This window comes from Ptychodera flava, chromosome 12 (genome assembly GCF_041260155.1).
Source record: "Ptychodera flava strain L36383 chromosome 12, AS_Pfla_20210202, whole genome shotgun sequence".
NCBI lineage: Eukaryota > Metazoa > Hemichordata > Enteropneusta > Ptychoderidae > Ptychodera > Ptychodera flava.
Window position 1 is genome coordinate 28,893,550 of NC_091939.1, and position 20,727 is coordinate 28,914,276.

The 20,727-nt window shown below is 38.0% G+C and overlaps 1 protein-coding gene across 1 annotated transcript; it reads right to left on the reverse strand.

Annotated features, from left to right (window-relative positions):
• Positions 1-6,846: 6,846 nt before the first annotated feature.
• LOC139145563 (uncharacterized) lies at positions 6,847-20,727 on the reverse strand. The gene is made up of 20 exons (XM_070716800.1): positions 20,628-20,727; positions 20,109-20,324; positions 18,763-18,917; positions 16,701-16,879; positions 16,079-16,208; positions 15,513-15,708; positions 15,109-15,284; positions 14,704-14,893; positions 14,148-14,303; positions 13,144-13,357; positions 12,945-13,024; positions 12,242-12,361; positions 11,827-11,974; positions 11,538-11,689; positions 10,439-10,530; positions 9,039-10,130; positions 8,657-8,832; positions 8,085-8,322; positions 7,800-7,883; positions 6,847-7,508 (listed from the first exon to the last, which is right to left on the reverse strand). Exons 2-20 carry the CDS (start codon positions 20,245-20,247, stop codon positions 7,416-7,418), a joined length of 3,810 nt encoding a protein of 1,269 aa, XP_070572901.1. The 5' UTR covers positions 20,248-20,324; positions 20,628-20,727; the 3' UTR covers positions 6,847-7,415.

Sequence of the window (20,727 nt, forward strand, 5' to 3'; positions counted from 1 at the left end):
TAATAGCTCCTTCACTTTCTTTGTGCCCCCAAGGCGTCTCAGGTCTTCTGACCTTTTCCGGATACCAAATCACCGCGTTAACCTGTCTAAATATTGTTTTTCGTCTCGGGCAATGTCACTTTTAAATAGTGTCTATCGTTTTGATATTGATTTGTTTACCAGTCTTAGTGCTTTTAAACCCAAGTGACATCAGTTTTATTATCTCTTGCTGATAGTCATTTTACTATCGAGAGTTTTTGGTGTTTGTCAGTCTCTGTTGTTACTTGTTTAGTGCCTTTTTTTAAAATTAGTATCTGCATATTGTAATTTGTCTTTTTCATGTTTTAATTTTTCTCTGTTTGCATCCAGTTATTGGGCTATGCCTGTTGGATGTCAGAATGAATAAATAAATTAATAAATAACTAAATAAATAAATAACATTATTGCACAATCAAAGGTCGGTATAGCGATAACTTTGAGAGCAACCATATCCCAGTTTCTACGTTGTAACTTTGAGTGTTTTGTGAAGAATAAATACAACTTGAAAGCATTGCCGTATTAAGGTGGAATGCGTTTCCCGGACAGACATTCGGACTCTCAAACTTTTACAATTCGTTTGTTATGATCTACCACTTGTGGTGGTTCATTTTAAAGCTCCTGGTGTAGGAAAATATTTTACCGTCTCAGTTTTCGAAAAAAGGAAAATATTATTTTTCTCCATAGATATAACATAAGAATTGCGGCCATTTTGAATTTCAAATATCCGAAAATCTTGGTTAATTGTTTCTCTAGTACCACATTTTGCACGGTGACCCAAATTTTTATTTCTTGATTTAGAAAGAGAATGGTTGAAATATTCTTTGAGTATTTTTGAGAAAAAAATTTAATTCTTTCACTTTTGAGTTGCATACCGCCTTAATGCCAAATCTCAGTGCTTTGCGAGGTGAACTAAATATAGTTGACATACATATATATTCAAGACCGAAAATTGACTGATAAATTAGTAACGTGAAAATCTCGACTGCCATGAAATAGGATGACTGGTAATCAGGTAAATATAAAAAAGTTTAATATCTATACAGTGACCAACAATGAATTACCGTGTTGTTTTGCTTTGATAACCTTTCGATTCTTTACCTGCCAGTGCACAGTGAAATGCTTAATTATGACCCGCTGTCACCCTCCAGTCAATTACAGTTTACAGCGCTGCCCAATGTACATTTGTAGGACTTGTCAAAATACTAAGTCATGATAATGAACCTGATACATGTCAAGGATACCTTTGTGTTCACCACAGGTTCTCGTAACGTTGCTTGGATAGTCGTTCGAGGCGACCGGCCGTAGGTAGCCGTTTACTTGAGTTCTATTTTCCAAGTAAACGGCGACCTGCGGCCGGTCGCCTCGAACGACTATCCAAGCACCGTTACGAGAACCTGTGGTGTTCACCATCGTGCCACGCTCCGCAGAGAATCTGTAACAGACAACTTACAGTGAAGGCTCCATGCAGAGTGTACCGTGCCTTCTCTAGGTACATGTAGCCTCCTATGCTTGGTAAGTTTAGTAACTATATCGTCAGTTCAAATTAAAAGTGGCTTTGACTCAAAAGTTTACTATCAGTATTTTAAACATCAGGTAACTTGATAGTCAACAACATCATAGTGGGTGTGATATCTTAAAGGCCTGATATTATTTTCTATGTTTAAAACTGCTAAGTTTAAGTCCGGTTAACAAACAAGAGGATTAATGAGTACCGATTCAAATGGGAGTAATAATGGCAAAACTGTCAATATGATTCAATTACAGTGTCGATAGTGAAGAAATTTACTATGATAGAATCAGCATCATCTTTACGATAGGAGGATGCTGTAGTCCTGTTTCGAAATGACCTACATTACACGTCCTGCACACATGTACTGCATTCTCTGATTGGTTAATCCGCTTCTCTAAGGTCCACTTTCGGAGCAATCATTGAAGGGGCCTCATGTGTTAGGTCTCATTATTATGTATTATACAATTTACAGCTTCCTGATTGGTTAATGTGTAAGTCCGGTCCTCAAGTATTCACTGCCTCAATATGCAATGTTCCACGTGCTTCCTGGCTACCGCTGAAGTAATACGTTATTCGTGATGTTCAAGGATCGGCCGAATTTGATATATAGTACTATACGTAGGTAGAAATTTTAAAGATATATATATATATATATATATATATATATATATATATATATATATTATATATATATATATATATATATAAGCTTATATATAAGATTATATATATAAGCTTATATAGCTTATATAGCTTATATAGCTTATATAAGCACGAGATAGTTAGTTTCTAGTGCGCACGAGATACTATCTGGTGCGCACCAGATAGTATCTCGTGACCACGAGAAAGTATCTGGTGCGCACGAGATACTATCACGTGCGCACGAGAAACTATCTCGTGGCCACGAGAAAGTATCTGGTGCGCACGAGATACTATCTGATGCGCACCAGATACTTTCACGTGCTCACAAGATAGTATCTCATACGCACGAGATAATAATTTTCTTTTCTCACAAAAAATGTCCCTTATGGGCTTTCATAGTTCGGTTTGAGCTGTGACAGTGAAGAAAGAAAAAGGAAAATTGGGCTTCCTATATGTTCAGATTAATGGTGGGGCCCTTTAGCAGTCGTCGAAATTAACTACCAATCGTTTTTGTTAATTCCTAGAGGATGAATGGTGCCCAGATTATAGATATATTTTATTTCCATTGTTTTCTGATTTTGATCAAGTCAATTTTGTATTTCTCCAAGAGTTTGTGAGAAAGATATTCATACATGTCTGTCCAAAGATCGGTATATGTAGGTTACGACCGGTAGGACTGACCCACAAGAATCTATGACGGCTGGCACCAGCTGCAGTCAGTTGACTGCGAACAACTGTTCTCACACGGTCACCATTTTCGATCTTTGGAACATGATAAACGGCTTACGGAATTATACAATGAACCCCATCATAGACCCTCGAGAAAACTATGACCCCATGTGTTTCCCTTGAAGCTCTATTGTTTCCTCTTGTCATTCACAGGCCTCACTGTTGTCGATGCGGCCAATGCCCCCGTCAAATCAAAATGAAAATGAAAAGCGTGAACTTTGTACGTAACCAACAATTGGAAAACAACGAGCCACATGCCTGTAATGCTTAAAGGGACACGCATGAAGGTTTGTCGGGCATTTTTCGTTGTAACTTTCGGCCGATCCGTAAACATCACGAATAACGTATTACTTCAGCGGTAGCCAGGAAGCACGTGGGACATTGCATAATGAGGCAGTGAACACTGGAGGACCGGACCTACACATTAACCAATCAGGGAGCTGTAAAGTGAATAATACATAGTAATGGACCTAACGCATGAGGTCCCACCAATCAGCGTAACGCAAATGGACTTTAAATTACCAGATGAACCAATCACTGATGTTGGTACATATGTCATGGACCTGACTTATGAAACAGGACTAGTAGTACACACAATTATATACATTGGCAATTGTATTTGACGGAAGTCTTTGCTTAACCGAACTTGTTACTGCCTGACCGAAACACGAACTGTTCACCTTCATTTCAACCGAAAATTATACTTTGATACACAGTTCATGATATACGTAACCGAATGGTCTTGATCTATGACATGTTACTATAGCCGTTCCATAGGTTACAAGCCGTATCTGATGCAAACTTGAATGGCGTAAGGAACCAAAAGCATTATTTGAGAGCTATTTTTCCTTACCCAAATTTAAATATTAAGGCTGCGTTCACAATTACGGTTGGGGGAGGGCCTGGAGGAATCGCAATTGTAATCGTATTTATTTTCAGACCCCCCTCGATACCCTAAAAATATGTTGAAATCGCCTTGTCTATATGATGAAAAATTTCCAAGTCCCCCAAATTTTCATATAGCGCATATATATTAGAGGATGCACGCAAAGAAAAAAATAAACATGTATAGGGCAGTGCTGCTCGCAGATGTTCAACACTTCTTGTTATTAGCAGTTTGTAGAACCATATTCCTGAGGCAAGTTCTTACCAGATTGATTAATGTTTAAACACATCAGTGGACTTTTTCAATTATCACTTAAAGCTGACTTGTGACAATCCACCTGGATCTTGCCATGCCAATGGCACCTGCTGAAGAACACTCAAAGGAAGACCATTAGAGAGTATGCAAATTGTGAACTCCTGGCTGCATTAGAGGATATTCATAAGTTTTAAAAAAACTGACAATACTGGAAGGTTAAAATATTCCATCAAATAAACGTTTTAATCTCTGAAAGTTTGGCGTAAGAATGGTAAATTTCGTAAAATTAAAATAATTCCGTTAAGTCACACATTTTTTCACTTAACTTAGAGTCTTTACTGTACAGAATTTTACTTTCAACACGATTGGTACTAATTTGGTAACTGGATGAAGTAATGTCGGTTTAAATAATAAATTGAAAGCTTATCTTTCTTTCCTTTTAAGCAATACACTTGTGTTTAGGTATACTTTGTAATATTGCAGTATTCAGCTATCGAGCTCCTAACGCTTTTGATAAATTTGAAAAATATAAAGATCCAATTCTTCCAAATTAGTTCCAATTGTCTTTTTTGTGTTATTTTACGATGAGAATGTGAAAATTTAAAAAAGAAACAAGCATGATGACCCCTATCTTTTTGTAATATTAGTTATTCCAATATACCAATATTCAAAACTCCCTGATAACTTTCAAGTGTCCTCGTCTTCTTTGCTTTCTGGCCTGATCTTGTGTACAAATATGTTTCACTGTCATGAGCGTCACATGACCCGAACTCTTCTTCAGCTACTTCATAGTCAGAGCTATCTCTGTCACTGCTATTATGCAGTGACAGTGACACTGTCCGTAGGCAGTAGCAGGGCAGTAGCTGTATTAACTTTCATAATTTTGGAGATAATTTTGTTCACATTATATAGAACTGCATTCTTACTCTACTCCCTACAGCGTGTTGAACTGTCCAGTATTCAGCTTGCTAAGACAGCCTGTGAATATGTACCCTACATTTGTATCATTGACAAATGACTTTCACACTGGACTCGAATTCAATTATCATCGCCCAATAATCACATATGCAGTCTTTTGTCGACAGAATTGAATATTGTTTGATTCATCATGCTGTAGGGAGAGATTAAGAAACTGTATTTGATATAATATAGAAATAGTGAACAAAATATCAATAGTTGCACCTTTTCCCCCGATTCTTGGCCTCCTTTTTTTACAAAAATTCTTAAATTGTTAGATTTTTTGAGACTAGAGTAATGAAATGCGACAAAATGGTTCTAGATCTTTTTTTAAATTATTACTAACATTAGAAAATTGGAATCGCGAAAAAAGGGAACCAAAAATTTTCAGGTCCCCCCCCCCCTTTAGGCACAGCAACATTTTCAAATTCCCCTTCTACTACCCAGAAATTTTCGAATACCCTCGACTTCCTCCGGGCCACTGACTGATTTTTTGTGAAAGCAGCCTTAGTGAGTGATGCAGGGCATGATCTCTCAATGGTAAGGTCTATTCATAGCAGATTACACTGGTATCACTGGTATTTAAAATGGTGATAGAACAACTCTTGAGTCATCTGAAATTTGAACGGACGATAAACTATAGCAGCTACTAGACTCGCCAAACAAAGTAGGCGATATGTACCTGCAGAAGGCACGGAACTCTCTGCACGACAACCTTCTAACTGTTCATTGTTTGTTACAGATTCTCTGCTGAGTGTGGTGCGATGTGAAGAGAAGTGTATTCTTGACATGTACCAGGTTGATTTCCATGACTCAGTGTTTAGACAAGTTGTGCAAATCTTACTCGGTGCGTCACTGTTAACTTGACGCAGTTGCAGGAGGGTAACAGCGGGTTATAATTAAGCATTGTACAGAAATTTGGAACGTGCGTGGGCACGCAAAGAATGGAAAGGTGATGAAGCCAAATAACACAATAATTCATTTTTGGTTACTGTATCGATGTTAAACTTTGTTACATTTACTCGATTACCTGTCGAAATCCTACTTCACGGCAGTCAAGAGTTTCATGTTTATTAAGTCAATATTGTTTCAAATATAAGTGTCAATTAATTCGTTCATCCGCAAAGCACTGTAATTTGCCATTAAAGACCGCATAGTTTTGCATCTATTCTTCACAAACACTTACATCAACAAACGTAGAAACGGGGGTATGGCTGGGTGCAAAGTTCTCGTTAGGTCTATCCTTTATTGAGCGGTAAAGTTGCCATTGCCCTCAGAGTTAAAGCAGCACCCTACGTGAGTTCTCGCGATGTATTGCTGGTTGACATTGGAAAATTACGTGTTGTTAGTTAATTTTCCTTCTTTGAAAGTTGTATTAAAATTGATTTAAGCATGGAAAAAATATGTTGTTTAATTATTGAATACTCGCCGAGGTCTAAACTGGTCGACATTTGTTCGTCATGGCTACGAGCACATAGCTAGTCTACGCTGCACTTCCTATCGAATCTAGTATATCTCCCGTTTATCATTTGTGCAGTCATCATATCATTTCCAACACCCCAGGTAAAAAATTTCGTTAGACAGATAATGCCGAGAGGTTTTGACAAGACAAGAAGATGTGATAGCCCTGCATGAAAAACTAGACTCTATAAAGCAGAATTTCGCATAACTGCAAACCGCACGTGAGAGTACTCGCATGGAGAACTAAAATACCCGAACAATGTGGTATGCATCGAGGTTCACACCATTTCGTCTTTAATTGAACACAAGAAAGTGATTGCACTTCACACTTCAATCTCTAGTTTTCCGACTAATAAAGACAAGAAGGCTAGTTTCATTTTAGGCTGCCTTGTTTAATATGTCATTCGCAAGTACACGAAAGCTACACTGCACCTAAGCAAAAAAACTCTGTTGAGCGACGAACATTCGTAGTTAGTCTTTGAGTATAAATCAGGTTTAATATTGTATCCAAAAAATATTGCATATAAGTGTCCAATGGTTGAGAACGACAAACAAATCTTTGTAAAGTTTCAGTAAATGGCAATTTCATTTTTTTAATTATAGTATTTTCTGAGTAGTAGGAGAGGGAATTCTAGGCAAAGGTTTCTTCCGGATTATACGGTGATTGAAACTACAGAGAAAAAATATGAACTTAAAACGACTCGGATGAGAAGAGAATCGGAAACGAGAAATATGCAAGATATATGGTGTGTATCAAAAGTAACTGCATTCAACATTGTAACGTATTATCTCTATCAAGAGAAAAAAAGAATTAATTGGTTAATATGCTGTTTTCATCGTCTGTGCATGTAATATGAATAAGGCTATATGAATATGCCGTTGTTCCCAGTTCATGTAGCTATATTATTTCTGATTTCCTAAGTAGATGGGAGTGTTAATTCCGTTGTGCTGTCATCTTCAAGCTTCGGTTTCTCTGCTGGATCCTGGACCGGTTTGCTCGTTATCAGCTCCTGTCCCTGCACCATCAGTGTCATGCATCCATGCCATTCTCTGATTGAAATAAAATTGAAATTGATCTATCATCATATTGACCGTCACTTTACAGGATTTTTCCTTTCATATTTTCGACCACATTGTGGTCGCTTAAGATGTATCACGGTACGAACAACAATTATCATTTGCGTAGCTGTAATACGCAAACCTTGCTAAAAAGGAAAAAGTATTTATTTCCAAAACACATCCGCAAAGCCGCCATGGATGAAATGTTGTTAGCATGTACCCCTTGTGCGAAACTACGTATTTGTTCATAAGTAACGGAGTGAATGGTTTGTTAAAACTCACCGGGGCGCCGAGCTTGCTAACGAATCCGAACCGCTGTTCCACGATGGGTATGGACATACAAATGCTATCATCACTGCCATGGTCCTGCAAGTTCAAGTGAAATAACAAAATTAATATTAAAGCCACAACTTGCCCAACATAGGGAAATATACTAATGCTTCGTATCTTTGGCTGGTGAACTATCCTGAATTTCGGCATATCCTCTGATCAAATAAAATCTTAGACAGATCTAAAAGCATAGCATACACTTGTAAATAAAAATCAAAGAATAAAAAAATCATGTACTTGGTCTTTGTCTTCATTGGGCGCTGTGATTGGCATGTCCGCTAGTTCTATGAACTGAGGTGTACTCTCATGTTCATCCTTGACCACGGGTTTAGTTTTTCCAACCTCACTATCAGTTACATTATCATTGACATCACTTGGTTCAACATCGGGTACTGGCTCAACGTCTCGTGTGGTGTCACTTGTTTCGTCGGATTGAGGTTGCTTCTGTTCATGTGTAATGTCACATGGTGAAGGGCTGTAATGAAGAAAGGAAAGGGCTTTCTCTTTAATGTAAAAGCCATAATAGATTGCTAACGAACTAAAAGTGGCTTACCTATCTATCTATCTATCTATCTATCTATCTATCTTTATTGTCTGTCTCTCTACCCCTCCCTCACTACCAGACCTTCCTACCTATACCTAGCTACCTACGTGTCTACCTATCTATTTATCTATTGCCCCTTTGTCTGAATGCATGTATGACAATACCCCATGCCAAAATCCTATGCCTGTAAATGTGTGCTCGTGCTTAGAGTTATTATATGTCCATGTGACAGTGAGTAGCAGCACATACTTAAACAGTCACTTACGCAACAATGTTCATCTTTTTCTTCTGTCGGTTCAGTCGTCGCCAAGCTATTACCATTCCCGCTATTACCAACACTGCCCCTCCACAAATTGACACGATTATTGCAGTGTACGAGGCAGACTTGTCTTCACCGCAGGGCCAGTCTTTGTTTTCACAATGGCAAGAATGGGCATCGAACTATCGATTAAAAAGACACGGCACAATTAAAATTGATTTCCATTTGCACCAAATGCTTCCTCTTTCGTTCTTTGAATATTCCCCATTTCATCAAGATGTTATTATTATATCTAAGCACAACAAACAATTGACTGGAATTACTGTCAAAACTTCACTCTGATAAAAATAAAAAAGTTCATATTCAAGTCACAAAGAAATTGCCTTACCATATCGACACATGTGAAATTATATGGACACGGGTTTGGTTGACATTTGTTCGTTTTAGTTTCACAAAATTCTCCAATGAATCCATGTTGACATATACATGAGTAACCGTCAAAACCATTGGTGCGTTCTTTACTCAAGCAGTCAGGATCGGACTGAGGCCCTCTACATGATCCTCCGTTCAAACAGGGATTGGCGAGGACGTACACGCTGATAGTAGCTACTTCGGAATGGGCACCCTCCTGATCGACAGCATTGATTTTGAAAGAGTCCTTCCCGATGTATTCAACCGGCGGCATGTAGCGTACGGCGGCAAAAACCCAGGCTAGTCTGTCTTGCTGATGTGGAGTGACAAGTCCACAGGGATATACAACAACAGGTGTTCCAGGTGTCTTTATCGTCAGGTGATTTTCAGTGATATTTACGGGATCCGAACAGTCTACATCAATGAAGTTGATTTGCCTATGTTGGATTTTATGTTCAAGGTGTCCATGGCTTGGCGGATCAAAGAGTAATGTTAATTGATCAGTAGTATCTGGGTCGAAGGCCCCGACCACAGACTCAAGTCCTTGGTAGCTGTGATCGTCTGTGCTTCTTTGCTCGATGGTGAACATCACTTTATGGTCACCACCATGAAGTGCACTTTTGTGATCGACTGAAAGGACAAGTTCTGGGTTATCGTTCTGGCCTCGAACATCGACACTTAAAACCTTAGTTGTCGATAGAGCCTCGAAGTCGTCGTATCTATCTTCAACCGCAGACACTATGATGTCATGGATTCCATAACAGTCAAGACATGGTGTGTACCTGAAATCACCTTCCTTTGAAACTTTTACTTCTTCACCCGTGTCTGGAGAACTGAGTTCCACAGAAAATGTGACATTATCTCCATCATCGTCTGTATAGGTCAGGCGATATCTCAAGGTTCCGCCGTCCTCCAACATCCATAATTTGCTTTCCGATGTTATCCTGGGTGGGGAGTTTACAAAATGTCCTACTCTGGCCAGTGTGAACTGATTAGGACCAGAAAACATACCGTCCTCCCAACTTCTTCGATTCCGAAATGTAGAAGCGTCCCCTTTAGTTGAGCACACCTGCCAGTAACAGAGGTAAGAGTAACACAATTAAGCTCAGCAACGTTTGTAATCAAAATACCCTTTAATGTGGATAGCACAATTAATGCTAATAGCGAAATATTCTGCCGTTGTTTTCCAACAAATCCAGCCAACAAAGGAATCCAACAACATTGAAAAAGCAGCATAAAGTTTTCCGAGCTCTATTTACGATGACTGATGTAAACTCATAAGTATTACTCTTAAGACTTGCCAATGACTCTTTTTTACAGTTATAATCTTCGAACTGTCGCTCAGTTCGTAGTTAGATTTTTAACTTTGATTTATACCTGAACGCTCAATATACCGCCATCCCAATCATACTTGTACGCTCCGAAAGTGTCTTTGCACGTATGACTTGCGTCTTTCCATTGTTGAGTATCTAAGAAAACCAAAAACACACAAAATTAAGAACAGGGCCATTTTTGATTGATAAGCATTACCACCGAATTGAAGTTTATATTGCTATAAGAATTGCAATAACGCATCAAATCATTGGCTACTAATTCATTGTTTAATCATGAACTTGTCAAGACAATTGTTATCTTCGTATCCTAACAAAAAGGGCAAACGTTTATATACAGACAAATCAAATAAATGAATTTAAATGGTCTTCAAAACTGTTTGCGTATTTTGTTTTCTGAATAACCAAATATCTTCTTAAAAGTGTGAATGCAATAGCCACACCGCTAATTATAAGATATAAAAGGCAATATTGCGATAGAGCTTAGCTCATAAGTTCAAAAAGGGTAACTTAAAATATAAGTTCATTTAATAGTGACAATTCACTATTCATAAAAGAGAGTATTTTTTTATGAAAAGACACTCCTTTTATCACCACAGGTACCGATGGCCTTGCTAGCTGCCCGAACGGCAACGAACTGACCGGGCCTGGCTAGCCAACATATTTTGCGCCGGCGCAGTGACCCTTCACACAAGGAATCACGGCTGCTCTCAAGTGATGCTATACTTTAAACCCATTTCGAAAATGTTGGCGCCTTTAAATCCATTTTCATTTTAAAGTAACTTAGTAAAATTAATATTCTAACGCTTGCAACTTCGGCGCAGTGACCCTTGACGTAAGGCATGGCAGCTGCTCTCAAATGAAGCTATTTTTTAACTCAATATGAAATATCGATGCCTTTATATTTATTTTTGGATTTTAAAGTAACCTAGTAAATTTAATATTTTATCTTTTGCAACTCTTGATAAAAGTAAAATAAGCCAATCCTTGGCCATCGACGCACTCGTACGCATTATGCAAAGTACAATAGCTGCGAAATGCGGCCATTGGGGAGCGTCTGATTGTAAAACAGTGACGTATGCGTATCAGTCAGCCTCTTGTGGTCTTCTTCGGAGCTATGACGTACGCCTAACAAAGAATCTCACCTGTTTGCCAGAATAGTAGATGTGGTTTCCCTTCGATGTCGTCGCCCTGGAATAAGGATACGTTGAATCGTACCGTTATGTCCATTGGTTCCTTCAAAGGTACACTTCCAACAGTCGCTATGTAGAATGTCGGACCGATAATGCCTTTAATTCTGGAAGTATAAATTGCTGTTTGTAAGTTCGGTTGCACAGCTAACATAAGAAATTACACAAAAGACGTTGTTCAAAGTATTAGTACTTGCGAAAATTACAAATTAGCTTTCACACTTAATAATTTTTTAGATCTTACCTATTTCTTAAAAACCTATCCGTTTTATCCGTTGTCTTTTTAGGGTTAACAACAAACGGCTTAAAGTCAGCTGATGCATCCGAAGCATATTCGGCATTAACATCTTTTTCGGTCAATACCCCTGCGGTTAAAGTTATTTTGGCCTCACCTGTCGAATAGATAAATACGACATTCAAGGATATGGTGTATTCCACGGACACCGAAAGTACGTGTGAAGGTTTGGCTGTGGGGCATAGATTCTTCAATTACCACTCAATTTATCAAATTGTATAATTCCTCACAAAACTACCATTGACACAATTCTTTAACAGGTTACCCAAATGTTCTTGCATAAATGACAGGCATCATTGGACACCACTCACTCTACAAAGCGAAAACAAGGACAAATGAGGACAAACAAAGAGATCAGCTGTACCTTTCTGGGTCGGAGATAAAACGTCGATAGACACGTCGCCTTGAGGCCCAGCTTCATGACCGACTAATGTCATCGCAATTCGCGAATCGTTGCCAGGTTTTCCGATGATGTCGTCAGATCCTGGTGATAAAGTATTCACATTATAACTACTATCGTTTTCTATGTGGTATAGACAAATTGGACGCCATGGAAAAACTAGTTCATAGTTATGCTGAGTTTAGCTTAAATACTAGATTCGTAGCGTAGACCCAATGCACGTGTTGTGTACAGTGTAATGAGGTAGTACAAACATGCACATAGAAAAGACAGAATGTTTATGATTGCACAGTGAATCTATTTCCTGTAAACCGGTACCAAATATGAAATGTGTGTTGTTGATCATGATCGTATAGTTGGTCAACTTGAATAACTCTCTATCGTTAGTCTACTTGTACTGGGTAACATTATCAATATCAGATAATTATTCAATACTCAATGTGATTGCTACTGAAGACAATATTCCCACCACACTGACATGTTTTATGCATCGTTCGTAATGCTGATATATTCGGTTGGTTGCAGGACGGACGTGCTCGTTTTGTTTCCAATATAAAATAATTGAGTGAACAATTATTGTGTCTTAAGTCAAACAACAGAGGCAAGCAAATCAATGCATTATTCCTTGAAAAGTATATCATAAATGTCACAGTGACTTGTTTCTTACTTGTGATCGTCGTCTTCGACACCGCCATCTTCTGACACAAGTGACCTTTATTACAAACTGTAATCTTTGACACCAAGGTTCTGAAAAAGACAAGGAATATGGCTTTGGCTGTTGCAATTTAAACTCCAAAATAAGATAGGACAAGTGCAAACATACAAGATAGATCTTGTTTTTATTCATATGTTCAAATTAAATATACCTTCCTGGTTCCATATGAAAACGACTCTTATACACAACATCGTCATCTCTTTCCGAATCTTCAGACAAAGTTCTGACGTCTGAAATATTTGCAATCTTTTCACCGCCGATGTGAATTGCCCCATTCATGATTTCGACAGTGCCTGATTCGTTGTAGCCTACTTGAAACATCGGGAATACGTCGTCGGTATCTTCAGTACTGCCGATCGAAAAATCTGTGCACGAAGTGTAAAAACGAGGATATTTCTTGTTATTCAGTGTTGTGCACCACATTAACATGAGAAAAATATGCACATATCTGTTACTTAAGTTTCATGCATCCTGCATATATATATATATATATATATATATATATATATATATATATATATATATATATATATATATATATATATATATATATATATATATACATACATATATATATATATACTTTTGGTACATACTACACAACATACAACTCCTCTGACAAGACAAAATCTGATGTCTAAGTAATTGTAAGAATATGATATAAAACAGTTCAGTATTAACGGCGTCTTCACTATATAATTATGTAATTTATGAATGAAACAAAGACCACCTGTATAATAGGTATTGCCAATCCACGATCGCAACTACTCTATCAACGCTTATTTGAACAGTCACTTGCACAAGTTTTATCTCCATGGTATTCTTCAACAATCACCTTTGTTGTGACGGTAAAGACTAAAGAGACTAAACATGTGTGGCATTTTAATCTCCTCTGGTTGCAGCCATGCTTCTGTAATACCTATTTCATTGAGATTTTCATTGCCCTTTAAAAATTGAAAAGTTCAACGTTAAAAGAACGCAAAGCTTATAGCTTAACAAAATGCTTGAAATTGTTATCAAATACCCAGTATGGAACGTCACCATGGAGTGTTATTGAGACGTGTTTTCCTTTGGAGGAAGCTACCGAAAACGTTATTCTAATTTTTGGCAAATTGAATACACACGATGTAATTGCGTATTAATTAAAATATTTACAGTAGGCTTCGACTGAGTCATCGTCAACTTCATCCCAGGTCAGACCTGTCGTAGACTGATCACCGCAAAGACCCAAAGCTGGAATGTCGCTGTTGCCACAACGCATGGTGATGTTGCTATGTGAAACATCAGGAGGTGTGAGAATTGGGGTAACACCTGACGAAAATAGGAGGATGGATAGCAGATGGGTCACACATTGAGAAAAAAATTATACCATCATTATGGGTGCATGTCTATTACCCTCCAATTACAATGGTATGTCACACATGTTTATATTTGACAGAAATATTATTTAAACTTTGAATTGATATGTCGTGGTTTCGTCTCAGCGTTGGTATCATATATGAATGTATTGTTCGGAATTTCAATAGTTCAAACTAGCAAATGAAGGAAATGCCACGTCATACAAAGTCAAGTGTTACTGATTTCTACTAAAGTTTCCATTTAGTTTTTGTCTGTGTATGATCCATGCATGATGCATAATTCATAATATTATTACACCAGATGAGATGCAATATGAAACCCCGGATAATACAACAACACATTTTAAACTAACCAGAGGTAACTGCAACTGTGTTTAAGCCGGCGTTGTTGGTAGCATATACAGTTACATAGTAAGTCTTCCTATCTTCAAGCACTGCCTCGAGTTCATCATTACAAACAAAGGTGTCGAGTCCGACTGAAACAAAATCCTGTATGTCTGTGCCGTTAGGAGTGGTACCGATAGCCCATTTGAAATCGAACACCTATAAAACAAGATAAATAGTGCAACAAAGAAAATAAAACTTTAAGAAATTAGTTTGTGCATTAAAGTTTGTGGATTAACACAAGAGATAACACTGTTTTAGATCCATGTAAGTAATTCTTGTCTTGGCTATACATTAACTTTGTAACTCCATTGAGCGACATTATGTGATTAATATGGCGTTAACATTTCGGGATATCACACTTATTCATTTACCTGACTTCCAATGTCATATGCACTCCATCGTACTGCAATGGTTGAGTTACTGCCTTGGAAGGTCACGGGCTCATCTTCTGACCACGTTTTATCCACGTGATACAGATAATCAAAGATCGGTGGAGTATCATCAACATACACACCATCAGACGACGCCACCACGTATCGCCCAGAACCTGTCGTGTCGAAATAGTCGGGTTATTTTGTACTATTTGTATGATTTTGAATGAAAGTTTAAGGTGGAATCTCTCATTCTTTAAAATACACAGGGGAGTAGATGTGTTTGTTGCAGTGCCTTACTTTCCAAATTACGAAACTGTGATGTTCAGTAACAATTCTCATAGAAATCTTCCTTAAGGTACTTCAACACAAATTTAAAGATAGTGTGTGCAGAAAACTCATACCTGTGACAGCCTTGATAGTTATGTAGTATACCGCGGGCACGACTTGAAGTTGTCCATCCTCTTCAACGGTTCTGTTGGTACTTAAAGTGATGTTGTCTATTCTGACGAGGTGTCGCTTCGCTTCAGTGGTAGAGCATTGTTTATTACAAGTACCACTAACGCATGGACTATTGCAGGGCATACACGGACGGCTGACCTGGAAAGTGACGGATAACGGGGAAGGGTACATCGTGAGGATATCACCTTTACAAATTATGTAATGGGTACTTTCAAGGCCCTTAGTTACCAATTGCAAGTATAGAAAATACGTCGCATTCTCACGCGAGAAAAATAAATAAATAAATAATAAACGATTGATTGATAAAACAATGGTAACTCGTGAGTAGTCGGACCAACTTTTAGGGGCTAACCTTTAAGGGCAATTCAGCATATATAAAAGCTGTAATATTCCCTTCAAGTCAGTTTCCATATTCAAATTTTGATCCTCGTGTGTTCAACAAGGAAATTGGCGAACATACTTCTGCTTCAAATTTCCTTTGAGAGACCCTGAAAACATCAGCACAAACCTCATAGAAAGGTATAACATCATCCATCAGTTTTTCTGATCCAATGCCGGCATAGAAGGCTATGATTGGATTGTCACCACTACGGAAAGGCTCACCAAATCTGCACAGGGCATCTGATGACGGTGGGAATCTAAACACAGTGATTAAAAATCGAGGAAAGTTTGAAGAGGACAAGTCTGTTAGCATATGCTTTTGTGAATACTGTTGAGTGATGCGCTATCGCAAACACAAAAGATGAGCATATTTCCAAAAGCTTCTGAATGTACCCCATGTCATTACGCATGGTGACAGAAATAGGTAAATTAAGGTAATTAGTACTTTCATGACTCAATATGTTTTTTCAAAAAAGTTCTGTTGCTAATATATTAGTATCATTGATTTTGTACATTTTTTTCCATATTGTGCTGTCTTACAACATCCTTCGTTTCGTGATATTATGAACCCCTTTGCCACATATATTCTACTGTGTTTCCTTAACTATACATTGAAGGAGGTCGCGACTTACAAAATAGTCCTAGACTGGTATACCGAGTCACCATCAATGAAACGTACGAAATGTATAGTGTGGGGAGTTTGGTCTTTTCTTTCAAAAATATACTTCTACTGCATTACATCTACTTACCTTATGTTTCTGAATGAAGCTGTTGTCAAAGGTGGGTTAAACACGTCATCAAAACTTGCGACGTTTCCATTTGAATTTCTCACGAACACGGTAAACTGTGTGTTCTCACTGAAGGGTACCAGTCCAGACATATACACTACGGTCCGGCCATCAATGTATAACTCGACCGAAAGTTCTCCCTGTTACAATAATGTTACAATAATGATATTATACATTGTTGTCTTAGGGTTGCAGCTATATTTATATCAAAAATCAAGCAAACCCCCTTGCCATTAGCTTAAGCAATAACCCCCGCCGCAGGAGGGTATACACGAGATTTTGGTACAAACCGCGACATATAGCACGAGCCGAAAGGCGAGTGCTATATGGAGCGAATTGTACCGAAATCGAGTGTATACCCGACTGCGAAAGGGGTTATTGCTATTATATTATATCAACTTGTGTGTCTTTGTCGTCTTGGTCCGGCATTTTCGTCAGTTTCAGTCCAAAATGCAGAAAACTGACGTCTGAGAGATCGAACGTCGGAAAATCATCGCCCGAGACCGAGCATTTTTATAAGTTTGGATTACGTTGACAACACACGAACAAAATATCCTACGATAACATACGCATTACGTTCATCAAAATTTTATCAATATTTACATGCAACACGAACTGCTTCAGACACAGAAATGGGTCAAGAGTTCAAAGCAAAAGAAAAAGTAACAATTGTTTTCGTAAATTAACATAAAAAAATAGCGCTGGCTTTTTTTTGCGTAGTACACTAAAAATAGATTTGTCTCATTCACTGTCAGTCCGGTGTGCGCCAACCGTCGTAACATTCGGACAGAGGAGGTGGTGCAGTGGGATTAAAGGTTCTATTTTTGATGGATATTTTGGATGGATAATTTGTGCTAGAAAACGTGCAGTTTTGAAATAATCAAGACATGGATTACGGCGACTGTATGAACAGTTGTAATATGCGAGCAGAGTGTGTTGCCCGATTCAGCGAGAGCTGGACGCTGACACAGCGATTTTCGTCGCAGTCGCCAGGAATGATCGCATTGTTATTTTGAACTTCTTCAAGTTCTTGGGCTACATCGTTAGAACACCCTGGTCTGTTACAGCCCAAACTCTAGGAAGGAATATCTGACGTACCGTTACAGTGAGGAAGTTTCAATTTATTTGTGTATGAACGAATACTAGTAGTAGCTTCGTTTTAAAGAGCGGTATGTCGCGTCTCGACTCCTGCTGAATCGATCAAGCAAACTACACAGTGCGCTGTTACCCTATACAATTTTGTACATCATACCAAAATAAATGTGTTGCTTCGGAGATTTCTTTCATCATAGACCGCTTATTTTCACCAAGAGGTGAGTTACAGAACCATACTTTATCTCTGTATCGAAATTCGAACTCGGTCTTTGAAACAAAGCAGACTGTTTCGGATTAAGTTCAGAGCCACCGGGCAATTTTCCAAATGCTTGTTTAGGGGCCCGTTTTACCACCGCTATCAGTGCTAAAACAATATTTTAGCATCGCTCTCGTCCAATCAGAATGGCGCATGGTAGCATGATATAATATAATACCCCTTAAATGAACACAGTGAAATGGAAAACACATTTTTGGGAGGAATAGCGAGAAAAATGTAGTTCATTAAATGCAATTCAAATGACTGAGTGTATGAACGGTTGGCTATTACAATGTTAAACTTTTTGACAGGTATATAGGTAAGTGTACCGCGAGTGTAACGTTACTGCTCGCATGTATTGAGCGCTCTGAATGTATGTATTGAGTGCTATGTATAGGTAGATAGGAAGTATGTATGTATGTATGTATGTATATATGTATGTATGTATGTATGTATATATGTATGTATATATATACATGTAAGTAGGTAGGGAGGGAGGGAGGGAGGGAGGGAGGAAGGTAGGTAGGTAGGTAGGGCACGTAGGTAGGTAGGTAGGTATATTTGTGTACCTGTGTTTATGCATGTATGCATCTATGTATCTATGTATTTATGTATCTTAAAATGGAAGCATGAGCTATGGGCGTGGAGGGATGTCAGCTCCATATCACCCACCTTAATAGGAGTGATTTCCATCATGTAGGAATGCCAGGCCTCTGATGGATAGAAATCCAACTGCTCGATGAAAACATTTTCAGGTTCAGTTGATTCATTCTTATATCTGAACCACACTGCGATAAAATGTTTGATTTCCCCGTCAACTTCAATGGCTGTTATGGATATAGAGAATTGAGAATTATGAATGCAAAATATATGTAATGACAATATTTAAAAATGCCGTGCAAACATCATTAAACTGTCATGAACATTGGCAGTTTGCCGTCTTATGATTTATTGATGCTCATTTGCTTCATCAATAACAATGATTATCATGACCTGTATTTGTTTATTTATTTTCTATATCAAAACAATTGTTATGATATGATCACAACCAGTTGGTTATATGCAATAAATACAACACGCTTCACACTAAAAACAAACAAACTGACAATATCTATATGGTTCACACTGAATACGAACAGTAACTATAATAGAACCATCATACTTTTGAGGCATGTAGTCCCTGAGTACAGGCCACCCATTCTATACAAGACACTGAAATAACTTCCGCACTAAGGAAAACAAGAAAATGACATCGTTTCCGCCTTTGAAGAAGACGTTATTTGTTTTCTTTATCTTAAAATGTAAGGTAAAATATGTACTCTGTTTCATCATAGCTAGAATGTTTGGAAAATTGTCTTTTGATCTTTGTACCTGGAACACAATGCAACTCTAGGTCTCGTTATATATGTCTCTGACAGGTTGTTCATGTACAATGTTAACGTTAAATGCACCATGAGACATGTATTCGGACTCTCAAACTTTTGCACTACATTTTGGTCTACTTCTTGTGGGGGAGGGGGGGGGCATTCTTCAACTCCCTGAGTGACTTCACTTTACCTGCTTATTTTTTTTTAAACCGAAAAGTGAAAAGTGAACTTTGAAAAATGAATGTCCTTGATTCATTCTTATATCTGAATCACACTGCGATAAAATGTTTGATTTCCCCGTCAACTTTATTTAATGGCTGTTATGGATATAGAGAATTAAGAACTATGAATGCAAAATATATGAATGAAAAGTGAATTTTTTCACAATAGAGTTAAACGGGGACGGCACCTTTATTATTTCAAGAGTCAGTCAACGGTCACCCCTGATTTTTATTCTTGATTATGAAAAAGAATTTATGGTTAAAGCTTTCACTGAGGAAAGTACAGGAGAAAATTCAAGTATTTTATTTTCGAGGGGCATACTATTCTAACGTTGATATTTAGTTTGCATTTTAGTAATAGGGGCCTCAAGTGAAAGAATGTGTCAGACGTTTAACAGTGACTTTTTAAGATTCGAATTCAAATTCTGACCTGGATGAAGTTGAAAGCCCATCGATTGGTGTGACATCAACTTCAAACTAGGGTCTCCCTTGAATGTATCTTCGGGGGGAACTTCTTTTTCTATTTCCCATGGTACGGTGGTCGTTGGTGGCGCTTCCGATGGCGTCATTCTGGTTGTTTCGGGAGGTGCAGTACTCGTCCTTAATTGTTCGAAATATTCCGTACAGTTGCACAGGCATCTACCATCTTCAGAGATACAAGAAAACGAGAGAATTAAATATATACTCATGTAAATCACGTGATATGCAATTCTTATTGACAAATCATATTGACGATCATTGGGTTCAATTCCGGGCAACTGCTTTTAATTTGGCAGGATAGAATAGTCGTATTGCATGCAATATGTTAAAACTCTTAAACTAGATTTCCCTTACTACAAACGTATATTATGTTTGTGCTTGTGGGGCGGGCTGGGGTACATGGCTTAATGTATGTATACATGTTATGTGATTGATTTAGTTTTAGTGTTATATTATATCATAAAATTACCTCCATCGAGGGTATTGTTACTATTACAGCAGAGCGCACAATCGTCATATTCACGATCATCGTCGAACCATTCCTTTTGAGAAGTGGCGCGTCATAGTCA

What these genes read in the sequence shown, in the direction of transcription:
- LOC139145563 (XM_070716800.1), bottom strand. Translation starts at nt 20,247, where the DNA reads ATGACGCCATCGGAAGCGCCACCAACGACCACCGTACCATGGGAAATA. An exon ending in TTTATCTCCGACCCAGAAAG is followed by an intron (nt 11,975 to 12,241) that starts GTACAGCTGATC and finishes TCTATTCGACAG; the next exon opens with GTGAGGCCAAAATAACTTTA. An exon ending in AAAAAGATGAACATTGTTGC is followed by an intron (nt 8,323 to 8,656) that starts GTAAGTGACTGT and finishes TCTTCATTACAG; the next exon opens with CCCTTCACCATGTGACATTA.